Source organism: Lepidothrix coronata, unplaced genomic scaffold, assembly GCF_001604755.1.
Source record: "Lepidothrix coronata isolate B3197 unplaced genomic scaffold, Lepidothrix_coronata-1.0 Scaffold271, whole genome shotgun sequence".
Taxonomy (NCBI): domain Eukaryota; kingdom Metazoa; phylum Chordata; class Aves; order Passeriformes; family Pipridae; genus Lepidothrix; species Lepidothrix coronata.
In genome coordinates this window covers 549,697-563,165 of record NW_016690451.1, presented here as the reverse complement: position 1 = coordinate 563,165, position 13,469 = coordinate 549,697, and the positions used below count along the sequence as shown (strand labels likewise).

Sequence of the window (13,469 nt, the reverse complement as noted above, 5' to 3'; positions counted from 1 at the left end):
AATTCCCTGTAGAGATCATGCCCTGTAGTAGGCACTTGTACCACAGCAGGAGCAAAACATCCAAGTCCGGACAGACCCACTTCTGCCCTCACCCTGGGGGCAGGGTATGCACCAACCCAGGCTGCATGGTGGGCACCTGGGCTGTCCCCAGCCTTCAAGCTGCCCCTGCAGCTTGGAGGTTAAACGTGCAGGCAGCAGGCAAGGCAGGTTGCAGGCAGTGCTGGCAGAGCAGGCAGAAGGCAGGGCAGGCCTCCTGGAGGAATGCAGGGGCCCCTGGGGCAGCCATGGGGAGGAACAACATCTCCCAGCCCTGCCCTGCTGGTTTCCTGAAAACCTTTTGGAAGGCAGAGGCTGAGGTCTGGCCTCTCCACCTCCACAGCGGCCCAGCCAGCAGCCTGGTCCCTGGCTTGAGCCCAGCTTTCCCACCCACAGCAGCCCCCAGGCTCACCTCTACAGTCACCTTGCTCCATCCCTCCCTCCTCCTCCACCCTCTTATTTGCCCTACAGCCCTGTGGATGCATCATCCTCCTGGTATAGAGCACCTGAGCGGTGCAGGTAAATGGCACATTTATTGAAAACCTCTATTAGACAGCTGTAAGGAACATTCATCGTTTCCCCCTGTGATTCAGTTGAGAGTTCAGAGATGCTGTGGCACTGCCTTGCAAAAAGCTGAGAAACGCCTTTGCTCCTGCAAGAACCAAGCAAGGCTCCATCCTGAAAATACTTCTGCCTTATAAATTGCTCACTGTTTATATTCTAGCACTGAAGCACTTATTACTTTCCTGCTAAAACACACAGAGCATGTATCTCAAGTGCTGCAGAGTGGTGTCCACAGTCCAGGTTTCTGTGGGAAAAGACCTGCCTGGGGCAGCTATGGCCCTGGGGAGACAGGCACCAGGGATAAGACCTGGAAATGTCCACAAAGAAACTGGTGTGCTGCCAGCCACTGGTTCCTTGTACTAGTTTGGTTGCAAATAGGCAGCCTGACTATGCAATAGTTGCTTTTGGAGAGAGATCTAGCTAAAAATTGGCACCCAGATACCTCCTAATCATGTTTTTCTATAAACTATACAGCCCCGAGCTGTTGTCATGCTTTTAAATCTGAGGGCGTTTTCTCGCGGATAGAAAAATGATCGGGGGGGTGGGGGGGTGGGGGGTGGATTTCTCCGCATTTGCTCCATCTTTCTGCAGTATGAGTCCAGAGCCCAACGTGGCAGGAAAAAATAAAGACAGATGATCCCCTCCCTGCTCTCATTTGCGACTTCCCTGTTTACCCCGGCAGGCAGTGCTTTGCCCCAGCCTGCCGGCCCTGGAGGGCTGTGCCGCCCCAGCACAAGGCTGTGATGATGTGCCCAGCACTCCCACTGAGGTAGAGCCGAAACCTGGGAACACCACTAGGGGCTGCTTCTCCCCAAATCACCGCCTCCCTCCGCCCCACGGGCAGCTGCGATTGCCACGTGGAGTGGGGCTGAGTTACAAGCTGTCAGCATTATTTTGCATGAGTAAATGCAGTGTGTAAGCCTTGCCCACAGGGACAAAAAGAATAAATGAGGAATGTTTTTTTATTTTTTTCCTCAGGGGATAGAATTTAGAATAAGTTGATTCAAATTGGCATGTAGATTTTGGTCCTGTGCTACAACAGCAATCGTGGACCCCTTAATTTCTTAATAGGCATGGGCTGTAAAAGTCACAGGAACTATAAAAGTGCAGGACCATATCTAATCGCAGCAGAAGGGTCTGCAAGTCAGTGTAGTATTACATCTCCAGTCTAGTAGAAAGTTCAAGTTAATCATCTGCTCACTTGGGAATAGGTCTAGCCCAAATCTCACAGAAAGAATAAATCTGAGCATGAAACTTCAAAGGTATTTTGCTGCCTAGCGTTCACTGAAAGCGTTGCGAATTCAACACCAAAATGCCTTTGAATTGCTTGGCTCTGATCCCCCTTCGAAGGCGCTTGCCATCAAAGTGTCTGCTCATGCATGAGGAGCCTGGAAGGAGGCCAAGCCCAGTGCAATGGTTCCCTGTGCGAAGGGCTTCAGCAGCCTTTTCCACGTCGTCTGCACAAGCATTGTTCTGCAGACAGCTGATTTGATCCTTTGGCATAGGAAGGAAATGTACTTTACATAGCTGGTGAAGGTCAGCAGCATCCAGAGCGGCCGTTTGGCAAGAAGACTGCTTCCCCCAACTCCTTTCCACCCCAAGATGGTGAACTCCTGTGGGTTGGACTCTGAAAGGACTTACAGATGTTAGATAAAAAGTAATAGCAGAAAATGTATGCATGACCCTTAAAAAAGAAAGTCAGAAAAAAACCCATGATCTAGGGGAAGTTACATATTCTTCCTTGGTTTGTTTGTTGAAAGCTGAAAATAATGTCTATTCCCAAACACTTCTGTTCCACCAAAGGGTTTTTTCCTAGAGGGATGAAGAGCCTCATCTCAGTGTGTTTGAAGAAAAAAACTCCAACAGACACACAAGTCTGAGTCTCTGATATGCTGGATCGCAATGTGCCTCCCTTTGATTAATTTTACATACTTTGGTAAGAAAAATGCAAGAAGGTGGGAGAGCGATGTGTAATTTCCTTTTCAATTGCTCTTTGTCCACTAAGGTCGCAGATTCCTCTGGTGAGTAAAGCACTGGTGGGACTCACACTCCCATCCTTATCTACCTGCTGCTCTGTTTCCTTTCTGTCATTCTCCACACAAATATGGACTCAAGCAATCCATGGTTTAGTACCAACTTTGTTGCTTATTGTTTTAGCTTTGGACCCTCCCCATTTTAAATTAAAGCAGTCATACTGAAAAGAGAGCATCTCAGCTAAGCTGGTCTCCAAAAGCAGCCTGAAGCCAGGGAGGTGGCATCCCACACCTCAGCCCCTTTCTGTGGGTCTCCTAGTCAGCCCAGGATGTTGCAAAACCAGATCTGAACTAGAGTTTTCTGAGGATGCTCTTTAGACACTGAAACTGTTTTGGCTTTCACCGCCCCAGCTGAGCTTAATCTTGAACTCAACGTTTTTGGTCAAGTCCCACAAAAGAGGTAGTCACTCTCACTCTTGGTAGCTGGTGGCTTGACCCTACACCTACCTGGCATGAAACAGCTGCTGGGGGCTACTGTGGCCTCTCCCAGCCACAAAAATGGGAGGCAAACCCTTTCCACTCCATCCTAAAGGGCCCTGCCACAGGCAGGGCCTTGCTGTGCTTTGCATGACAGATGTCCAGATGGAGGCTGAACCCTCCTGAGCTGTTTGGGCTTGTGCGAGGCAACGTTTAGCCTCCAAGGCACCCAGCTTCTCCCAGAGTGAAACAGGGCTTGTGGAGATCAGCCTGAAGGAGCTGTGACACCTCTCCTTCCCTCACCCCCAGGGCAGAGGAAGGCTTGGAAAGGTTTGATAGATGGGATTTTTTGACAGCTGGGACATTTTCCTGATATTTTGAAAAGCTCCAACACCATAAATCCTTCAAAAAAGTATCAGTCTATGGTTAATAGCACCATGTGCTGGGATCCCCCTTCTCTAGGTCCTGGGGACTGGGGGAGCTCCACTGCTGTACTTTGCCCTGTGCTGGGATTCCTATCCACCCGTCTTTCCTAGGAACCATAAAGCCGCTTATCTAACCCTGTTAGATAAGCCCAGCTATGGCTGGGCTAACTTTTGTGAGTCCAAAGTTTATCAGCCTACCAGCTCAAGCTTCAGCTTAAAGCTATTTCTGCAGGGACAAGCCTCCAGCCTCTCGGTCCAGCATGAAGCCTCTTTGGAGGCACCAAACCAATTCAGAGGTTGCTTTGAAAGAAGACAGGCATCTTTTCCAGGGGCTCACAGTGCCATGATTTTTAAGCACATTGGCCAAAACTCACTGGAAGAGTCAGAATATTTTAGATTTGGCCTCAGTCACTCAGGAGTGCTTTTGTAAGGGAACTGGTAAAGAGGGGAGATTTTTTTTTTCTGACATGTTTTGCTCGCAGCCCAATTCACAATTATTAAACGCAGCGAATTTCCACATTCCTTAACATTTGGCCCTATCTCCTGGAGCCTGGAGGATAATTACAATAACAAGTTCTGGAAACACAGGACACGTGTCTGGGCCCGTAGGATCAACTGCACCAGTAAATTTACTTAGAGGTACCACAGCTCCCTACGCACAGCTCTCCCGAGCCCAGCAGTTCCCATTGCAGCCCCCCCTTGACCTCTGAGCACCGCCAGCTGTGTTTCACCATGGAAATTTTGCAATTGGCCCATGCTGACGGAGGAGGGAGCCTGGGATGCAAAGTGTAGAATCACAAGGGTAAGTCTTTAATCATGTGCCTGAGGTGTCTGATTACGTTCAGGCATCCCGAATGCACTTTTACACCCTGTTCCTTTACCTTTGAAGCATTCAAACAACATGATTTGACCCATCCCTAAGTAACACACAGGGCACCGTATTTGAAAGGAACTATAATTTTATGACATCATGAACTATCTGCTTCTTTCCTGATCTAAATGTCCCTGGAGTTAGTCTTGCTGCAGATACATGTATGTGATGCTGGATAATAGGGTGAGGGGTTCCCAAAGTTGTCGGCAGAGCTGGGATGCCAGTGTTACCTTGGGCATCCAGGGGTATCCTTTATTCTTCAGGTTAGGGGCTGTCCTCCTTGCAATGATCCTAGGTCCTTTAGGCGTGCTCACTTAAGCATGACTATCCAGCATAGCATGTGTATCTATATTAAGAAAATTCATACAATTTCCTACTGTACAGACGGATTGCTCCAATAATTATGAAGATTTCCCTCACAGTTTTTTGGTGGGGACGGGGGGGGTGGTGGTGGTGGTGCTGGCTTCCTTCACGACGGGCGGGTGTGACTTCTTACAAGGGTTTTCCAGGAGGGTTTTCGGGCTGGCAGGGTGAGAAAAGGGATATTATCCAGAGGTGGGACAAGGTCACCTGGGTGACTTTAACCACCGCGTGCATGGGTTTCCAAGCCCCCTTCCCAGCTCTGCTTCCTTTCCCAACCCCTTCCCAAGCGTGATCTGACACCCTGTGACGTCTCTGGAGCCGCGCGTGACGTCCCTCGACCTCCCGCCCGCACGGCCCCCACGGAGCTGGGATGAGCGCGGGCGGGGGCGTGGCCAGGAGGCGGGTCCGAGGGCGTGGCAGTGTGGCCCCGCCTCTTGGCCCCGCCCACGGCCACACCCCCGCGGGGACGGGCGCGGCGGGAGCGCGGCGGGACGGAGCGGGCGCCGCTGCCGGCATTGCCCTGGTCCCGGCGGGAAACAGGAGCAGCAGCAGCAGGAGGAGGAGGAGGAGGAAGGCGGGGGTCATCCCACTAAGCCAGGCAGGATGGATAAGTACGACGACCTGGGTCTGGAAGCCAGCAAGTTCATCGAGGACCTCAACATGTACGAGGCCTCCAAGGACGGTCTCTTTCGGGTGGACAAAGCTGCCGGCAACAACCCCGAGTTCGAGGAGACCAGGCGGGTCTTCGCCACGAAGATGGCAAAGATCCACCTCCAGCAGCAGCAGCAGCAGCAGCAGGAGGAGATGCTGATGGCCGCGATGAACGGAGGGGCTGCCGCCTTCCACGCCGCCCGGCCGAGCCCGCCGGTGCCGCGGGGGGCCAAGCCGCCCCCCGCCGCCGAGGGGCCCCGAGCGAGGCCCTACGAGGGAGGGGAGCGCGGCTTCGGAGAGAGCGGGGCACGTGCCGAGGCCCCCGGGAGCCAGGCCGGGCGCCGGGGCTGGGAAGCGGAGCCTGACAGGATGCCCAGAGCGGGGTGCTCACAGCCTGTCGCGGGGCGCGGGGAGCAGCAGCCCGGGAGCCCTGGGCAGGAGAATGGCGGCGAGGGCCGGCGAGGTGCTGGGGGCCGTGACCCGACGCCAGCCGGGCAGAGATCCTCCTCCTTCTCGAACGCCCGCACCCCCCCGGCACCCTCGGCAGGGCCAGAAGAGGCCGCGCCTCAGCAGCGGTCTTCGTCCTTCTCGACGCCTTCGGTGCAGCCCGCCCGGGGGTTTTCAGGCCCCTCTGAGCCCTGCGGTCCCAAAGCTGGAGGAGATGGCAAGCAGCTGTGGTACCAGGGTGTCTCGCTGCCCTACCCACCAAGCTCTGCACCCAGTGCCCCCAGCGCAGACTACCAGCACGCCGCTGCCTACCCCAGCCCAGGTGGCCACTTTGTGGCCCACGGGCAAAACCACAAGCCCAATGGCGGTGGCGTGAACCCAGAGCCAGGCTCCTCACGCCTGGCCTCTCGAGGGCTGGTGGCTCCAAATGCTCCACAGCCGCTTTGCCCAGAGGGCGTGAGCGGGCCACGGTCAGACTCCGGGCACCTGGATAGCTCCAGCACAGCAAAGGTGAAGCTGCCCTGCCAGACCCTTCTCCCACAGCCAGAGCAGGGGCCATCGGCGGCCGAGCTGAAGCTGGAGGCACTGACCCAGCGCCTGGAGCAGGAGATGGATGCTCGGCCAAAGGCTGATTACTTTGGTAAGGAGGCAATCCACCTGTTGCTGGGAGGAGGGCTCATTGCAAAGTGTCACTGCAGGGTTTGGACCTGCAGGATTGCATTTGCCTGGAGCTCTCCTTCGTTGTGCTCTTTCAGTTGCCCAGAGGGAGGGTGTGTTATTTAACTTTTATTTATGACAGGGACTGGAAGCTCTTCGTCCTGCAACACCTTTTCCTTTAATTCTACCTCTTTAACTTTAAAACAAAGGTAGTTTAGGAGCTTTGGGGAAGGACAGCGCTGAAAAGAAGCTGGAGCAGCTATATTTTGAAGTGCCCTTCATTGCCGGCAGGGAGGCACTTAACTTTTCTTGACAGTACTCCTGGTTCTCCATGTATTAAAAGGATGTGGCCAGACCACGTGGGGGCAGGAAGGCAGCCGTCCAGCCTGCAGAAGAGTTGTGCCTGTGTAAGCTGCAGCTGTGGAGAAGGGCACAGAGCTCAGGGGAGGCTTGGTGGCACCCACCCCTCACTGAGGTGGCCACAGCCAGGTATGCTTGCAGGATCTCTTCAAGAGGTGTTGCTTTGGGATGGGAAGAGTGGTGGTTTCCCAAAGTTGCCAGGATTGGCATCTTGTTCCCATCAACACTGAAAGGATTGATGCATCCTGAAAATGGCAGAAAACCAGGCGGTGGCACGTTCTTCCCTAAATCTTGGGTTTGCGAGGAGTCCAGACCACCACCAGAGGTTATCGCTGGCACTTGGCAGTGAAAAGGGACCACTTACCTGCGAGGGTCTCCCAGTGAGAATATTAAATGTCCTGCCAGGATGGCAGAAGATGAGGGGCAAATTCAGCGTTTCCTTTCCTTGCTGTTTCACTTTACAATTTAACAGCAGATAAAATAGTTCAGCTTTTGGGAGAGGGAAACCCAGAGTTGCTGGGAAGGCTGAAAACTCCACAGTTAGCCCAACAAACAACAGGAACAGGTCTAGTGTATGGACTTTCCTCATGGTTTTAGACCTGCAGTCACAGAAGTAGAAGCAGGGACAGATAAAACTCTCCAGCTTGGTGCCAAGGAAGGGTCTGCATCTCAGGCTGCACAGGTGCTGTTACACAGGATTACGTCCAGTGGGGTTAGTAGGTGGCTCAGCAGTAGTCTGAGCCACACAAGGGCTTCACACCAAACTTTGGGGATGTAGCTGGAGGGCCCACTGAGTGCCCATCTGCAAATTGCGTAACAAAATATGTTTTGGCATCAGGCCGCAGTACTTGCCCGCAGAGGGCTGTGCTGGGGCTGTTTGTTTACTATCTGAGACTGGATTCAGCCCTGTGGCAGGGCAAGCACAGTTTTTTCCTGTCGCAGAAAAGTGATGTGTTGAGTTGCTGTATTCAGTGTGTTTTGACCTGGAAACATGTTTCGGCACTTTCAGTCCTGTGTGGGCAGCGTGCGGTTTGAATGGGCTCAAGGAGCCTTGGTGGGGGGCAACTGAATGCTGGGACAAAAGCTGGTAATTGGGGTTGGGACATCAGTCTCGTGGGAAGTGGTGCTCAAAAGTGGGGATGTTTTTCTGGAGGTAGCATTCAGGTCCACTGGAGTTGTGTCAGGGGTCTCTCCAACAGAGCCTGCTGCGTGTGTCTTCTCCTCACGGTGCAAGTAAACCGTCTGGATTGTACCTCATCCAAAATGTGCATGGAGATTGGGTGAGGAAGCAGGGGAACCAAGTCAGTGGTTAGATTATTTTTACATTTTTGTCACAAAATAAGGGTTAGAGGCAAAAGGAGGCTTTTGTCCTATGGGAAATTTATAGTGAAGCAGAAGTAATTCAGCAGCACAGAGAGTCCGGCTGGTCAGGCAGCTGAGGTACCGGTGAGCCCTGGGGAGGGAGGAGGGATGGAGGCTGCCTGATCCCCAGTGAGGTATTTTGACATCCTACTGGCTGGAGGTTTTCCACCAGAATGTAGTCTCTGAGGAACTTGGGATGGAAGAGAGGGAGAGGAAAAGAAGAAACAATGGAGTCATGGCAGAAGAAGATATAAAGTTTTGTGGAACCACAGCTCTGTGGGGAAAGGCTCAGCAGATCTGCCCTGCGGAGGACCAAGGAACAGGAAGGGGCAAGTACTGAGGTATTTTAATTCTGGGCCTCCTCCTCCCACTCTATTTCTCACTTTTATTTTCATTTTTTGCAGTTACCTTACTTCCTTTGTAGGAATAAAGGGCCTAGCTGGTCTTCTGACTCTATTTTTGCTATGTCCTACCCTCAAGCAAGCAACTTTAGGATGGAAAATAAATACTTTTATGTAATAGTGATAAAAAGGATCAATAGTTTGTTTTGTTGCAGACTTTTTCCCCAGTGAAGGAAAGTCTATTGCAGCAGCTTTGCAGTACATTGGAGCCAGGAAATTAAACTAGGACTGAAGTGCAAATGACTGAAGTATTTTATCAAAAACGTTTTCAGTTCTCCTAATTTTGTGTGCTGCTTTTATGACAAGGAGATTTTTTTGAAGATGAGACTGTCTCATGTTAACATACTGTCATGTTAACATACAGTTCTTCAATCTGTCTCAGTCAGGACCAGATATTTACAATGAACAATTAATTCTCTTCACAGTAAAGGAGCTGCTTTTTCCTTCACTATGTTAAAATGTGTGTTTGTAAATGAAAGCCTAGGAAAGGATAAGCTAGGGACTACGTATAATACAGGTAGGATGCTCCACTGAGGAGTAACAGCCTGGTTATCTGTCAGCACCAACTTGCTGTGCAAAATGCTTTTTGTCTGCTCAGGGTATGTGTAATAAGTGAAAGGAAAGAAGCAAACAAAGCCAAGAGTTCTCTTTCTTTATCTCCTTTTTTTTTAAAATAGTGACCTATGTGTGAGCTGCAAAGGCTTCACGTGTCTGTGGAGGAATTTGGGTTCTCCATGAGGGCTTTTGAAGTGCTGACTTGATTTATGTGGGCTGTCAAGGAGGACATAGGGAGTCTCAGGTATCATCCAGATCTTAAGCCTGGGGAGGGAAAACCTGAAGTTGCTCCCTGGAGAGGCTGGTTCCTGTGCAGGGAAGGGGCCCCGTGTCCCCAGGAGGTGTTGTTGGAAGCCATCTTAGGATTTATTGAGGGTTTTTTTGGTGTACTGTTTTCAGGGAACATGCAGGAATCCCACTGATTTTCCATGGTGTTACTGTGGGTGAACCAGCCTTCATCTTCCCTTGGTGAAACAGAAGATTAATTAAACAGGAGTGAATGGCAGAGTTGCAACAACTGCAGTAGCACAACCCAGATGTTTAGTTAAGTGAAGCATCACCATCCCAAGGACTGGTGCTGCGTAAGTTTTCAGGTGAGATCCAGACAGGTGCATAACCAAACCAAGCATCTGCCTGCACTGCCTGGAAGTGACTTGGTATAGGAGAGGCCTGGCTGAGGTGTGCTGAGGGGTCTGCAGGGAGGTTTGGCTGTTTTAGCAGAGCCCATGGTACCACACAGTTCCTTGGTCTGCAGGCAGACCAAGGCAGATAGGTGCTTTTAGAGGCATAACATGTTGCATGACATTTTGACCAGTGCTTATTTTGTATAGCTAGATGGAAATCTCCACCTGATGGGGGATTATCTACACCCTTACCAAGAGTTCTTTTTAAAACCATTTTTTCTTGTTGTGTTTGTTAGGTGTTGAATTCTGGCTTTCTTGGTACTTACAGCAGAACTGATAAGCTGTGGGTGTTTAGAAGGGCCCTGGGCATCTTGTTTTGCAGTGAAAAACTGGGATGCTTCCCAGCAGTCGGGCAGAGAAGATCTCATAGCAAAGCCTGCAGATTTTTTTCCCCTTGGCAGAAGCAGAGCAGTAGCTGAATCACTCAACCCTGTGGAGACCCAGCACCTTTGAATGGGTGTGGGCAGCTCGAAGGCCAGCAGTGCTCTTTCAGAGTGTTGTGCACAGTGACGTTAGTGTTTCACCACTGCCGAAACCGCAGCTCGTTTAACTTTAGGGCTGAACACACCCATGGACTTTATGGAACGCTGCTGATGGTGCTGCACCAGGATGCTTCGGCAGCAACGAGGGCATTTCAGGGCTGGCAAGTGGAGAATTTTCTGATTAAAATGAAAGTTCCTCTGAGTTTGTTTTGTATGTGATGGGTGATGGTAACGGCGTCATTTCCACTGGGAATGAGCAGAGGCATCCTTCTCTACCTGCTCCTGGGAGAGTACCAAAGCTGAAAGGAGATGCCTGCCTGCAGCGGAGAGGAGGGGGGAGGCAGGGTGAGACAGGTCCTGGTGGAACAAGGAAAGCTGGAAGGATCACGGCACTTGGGCTAGTGGGTGTGTGCGGATTGCAAAGCTTATCTCACTGCAAGGAACCAAGCAAATAAGTATTGCCCTGGAATATGGTTCTTCAAGATTACAGCAGTATGCACTTCTCCTCCCTTCCTCTGGGGAGCTCAGCTGGGTTTGCAAGCTAAGGAATAATATATCAGAAGGAAAGAAAAAGGAAGAAGTTGAGGCAGAGGAGCAGTCAGTCTTTCAGCCAGGATTCTGTGGCAGTGAGAACTGAAAGGAATAAGGAGCCTCATTCATGTAGCACTGGAGTTATCATAATCTCTGACGTCACTATAAGGTACTTAAAATGTCACTGACATGAGTTTGATGGCATTTTTGTCCTTCGCTGGCAGTGTGTACATGAAGGCCTACAGCAAGGTCTCGGGTCAAGAACATGGCATTGAAAAAGGTACAGAAAAATTGCGTTTATCAGCTCTGTGGTTCTTTGAGCAGAGAGTGTCTGTACATCTTTACTACCACTGTTCACAGTAGTGAACAGAACCAAACTGCCAGGTTTTCCACACACTCCGTCTCACCCAGGCCTCCAGATCCCCTTGAAATCACCTCTTCAGCAAGAGCAATGGCACAGTAGCGGATAACAGCATAGCAAGGCATGCAATGTGTGTAACTCAGAATTTGTTGCAGAAATTACTTGGTTATGGTGAGCCACGGGGAGGTGAGTTCAGGTTCTGGATAAATTCTGAAATAAAAGCAGAACTGAGCATCACATTGTGTATGACAGGGTGAAGGCTTTTCTCAGCAGACAGTCTTTGAAACGTGTGTACAAGTGGAGGGTTTGGTTCTCCTGGGATAAGTAGATGGACTGGAAATACACAAGCTGTCCCTTCACAGAGTCCTCCCTGTCAGAGTGTCAGAGCAGCATTCTAGCGGGGAGGACCCTTGCGAAGGTACAACTTCTGGGTCTACTGGATTAGCTCTGCGCATGTGTGGACAGATGGGAATGGTGATACCAGAGGTATTTATGTGCAAAGTCTCTGGGGGGGTTCTTCAGCATAAATCCGCTCTCCTGTAAGGAAGGGGGAAAAGGCAGTTACATCTGTTGGAGAAGAGTCAGTCTGATTGTGGAAATGTGGCTTGCATGGAGCATATGCAAGGGGTAGAACAGACTTACTCTTCCAAGTGCTGTTTCTGGATTAGCCACATATGCAAACCCACACCACCACAGTCATCCTGCCACTGCATTCCTCTTATCTGGGACCGAATTGACACGGCAAGGAAATCTCACCATGGAAGCAGCACACCATTGCATTTGGCCCTTCAAAATTAAGCAGCAGCCTTAGCAAACCCAACGAGGAGCATAGGAAAGCTGGGCTGTACTGGGTGTTGCTGAGAAGAGGATGCTGCTGGAAAGAAGAGGGGTGCTGCTGGAAAAATGCACGACTGTGTTCTTGTTTTGTAGATCGATGTTGTCTGGCATGTGGAAATAAATCATACCAACAAACCCCAGAAAATGCTCCTGTTCATCATGGCTTATGTTGAATTTTTAGTGAGTGGGATATAGTAAGTAACGCAGCTCCTTCTGGTGAGTGTGAAATAGCAACACTTGGAGGAAAAAATGTCTCCAGTGGCTTAGGGTCTGGTGGTAAATGGAAATGCACTTGTTGAACTTTGAGGGTGGGACTGACATTTCAGACTGAGCACCGTGTTTGCTTTCATTTCTGACAGCCCTTGAGGTCTGCATCAAACCTGTCTGGTCACGTGAGCTGAGGCTGTTCCTGGTGACAGCCCTCCTGGTTTGCAGTGCAGAGATGCAGTATGGCAAGTGCTGGGAAGTGGCCTACAGGGCATGTTTTCGGTCCCAGCTCTGCCCCAAAAGTCCCTTTGTTCAGACACTCAGCTGCAGCGCGGGCGGTTGCTTGCCGCATGATGCAAAAGGGAACAGAGATTTCTTTGTTTTGCGGGGCCGACTGCCCTGCCGGCAGAAATTGAACCGAAATCAGCAGTTTCCATCCCTTTCCCTTTCCAGATCTGGCTACCATTCTGCTCGTGTACTCAGCCATGAATTTACTGGTGCCGTGCATGTGTTTGTCATCCTGGTGGTAAAAGAGAAACCTTTCATTTCTTCTTAATAACGTTGTCTAAGGTTCAAACCTGTAATTTCAGAGGGCATATCTGCTTGAATCGGCGCTTGCGTGAACTCTTGTTATGTGTGGCAAAGTTACCGAGCACAAGGAATCGGGCATCTTGCTGAGCTGTGGCTACTCAGGATCGCTCTGCTTTGAGCTGAGGGCAGAAGTTTCTGCTAAAAGCTGCTCCATGCCAAGAAAATTACCCGGAACTGCTGACTAGTGTCAGCGGCATGTGGGGCTGGACTGATGCTGCTGACATTTTAACACTACACCCTGGCTAGCAGAAAGCACACTCAGCACTGTTTCGGGAAATAGTTGTTGGAGCTGGCGTGGAGCAGGGCACAGAGCCTCTTTTGCAGTGGGATGGGGTTGGAGGTGGCCTCTGTTGCACTGCCTTCCATCAGGCTGGCTTCACACACGTGTTGCTGAGCTCAGCGACTGGCTGCCGTCAGCAACAGGTATTGCTTTACCTTGCATAGCCGAAGCCAAAAAAATGGGATCATTGTGACAGCAGGAGTGAATTATAAAAAAAAGGCAAAAGGAAATGAAAAATCAATAAAAATCACCTTTTTTTTGCATTTTCAGGGAGGTGTGCTGAGAATCAGGGATGAAGGCTCAAGTATGTTGCTTAAAATACTTCAGAATATTGTATCTGGAAAAAGCAAAGACT

At 50.6% G+C, this 13,469-nt stretch overlaps 1 protein-coding gene across 1 annotated transcript in view; it reads left to right on the top strand.

Annotated features, from left to right (window-relative positions):
• Positions 1-5,184: 5,184 nt before the first annotated feature.
• LIMD1 (LIM domains containing 1) overlaps positions 5,185-13,469 on the top strand; it is a 33,462-nt gene continuing 25,177 nt past the window's right edge. The window contains exon 1 of the mRNA XM_017836139.1: positions 5,185-6,447. Coding sequence (XP_017691628.1) covers positions 5,313-6,447 — 1,135 coding nt within the window. The 5' untranslated portion in view covers positions 5,185-5,312. The remainder of the gene's footprint in view (positions 6,448-13,469) is intronic.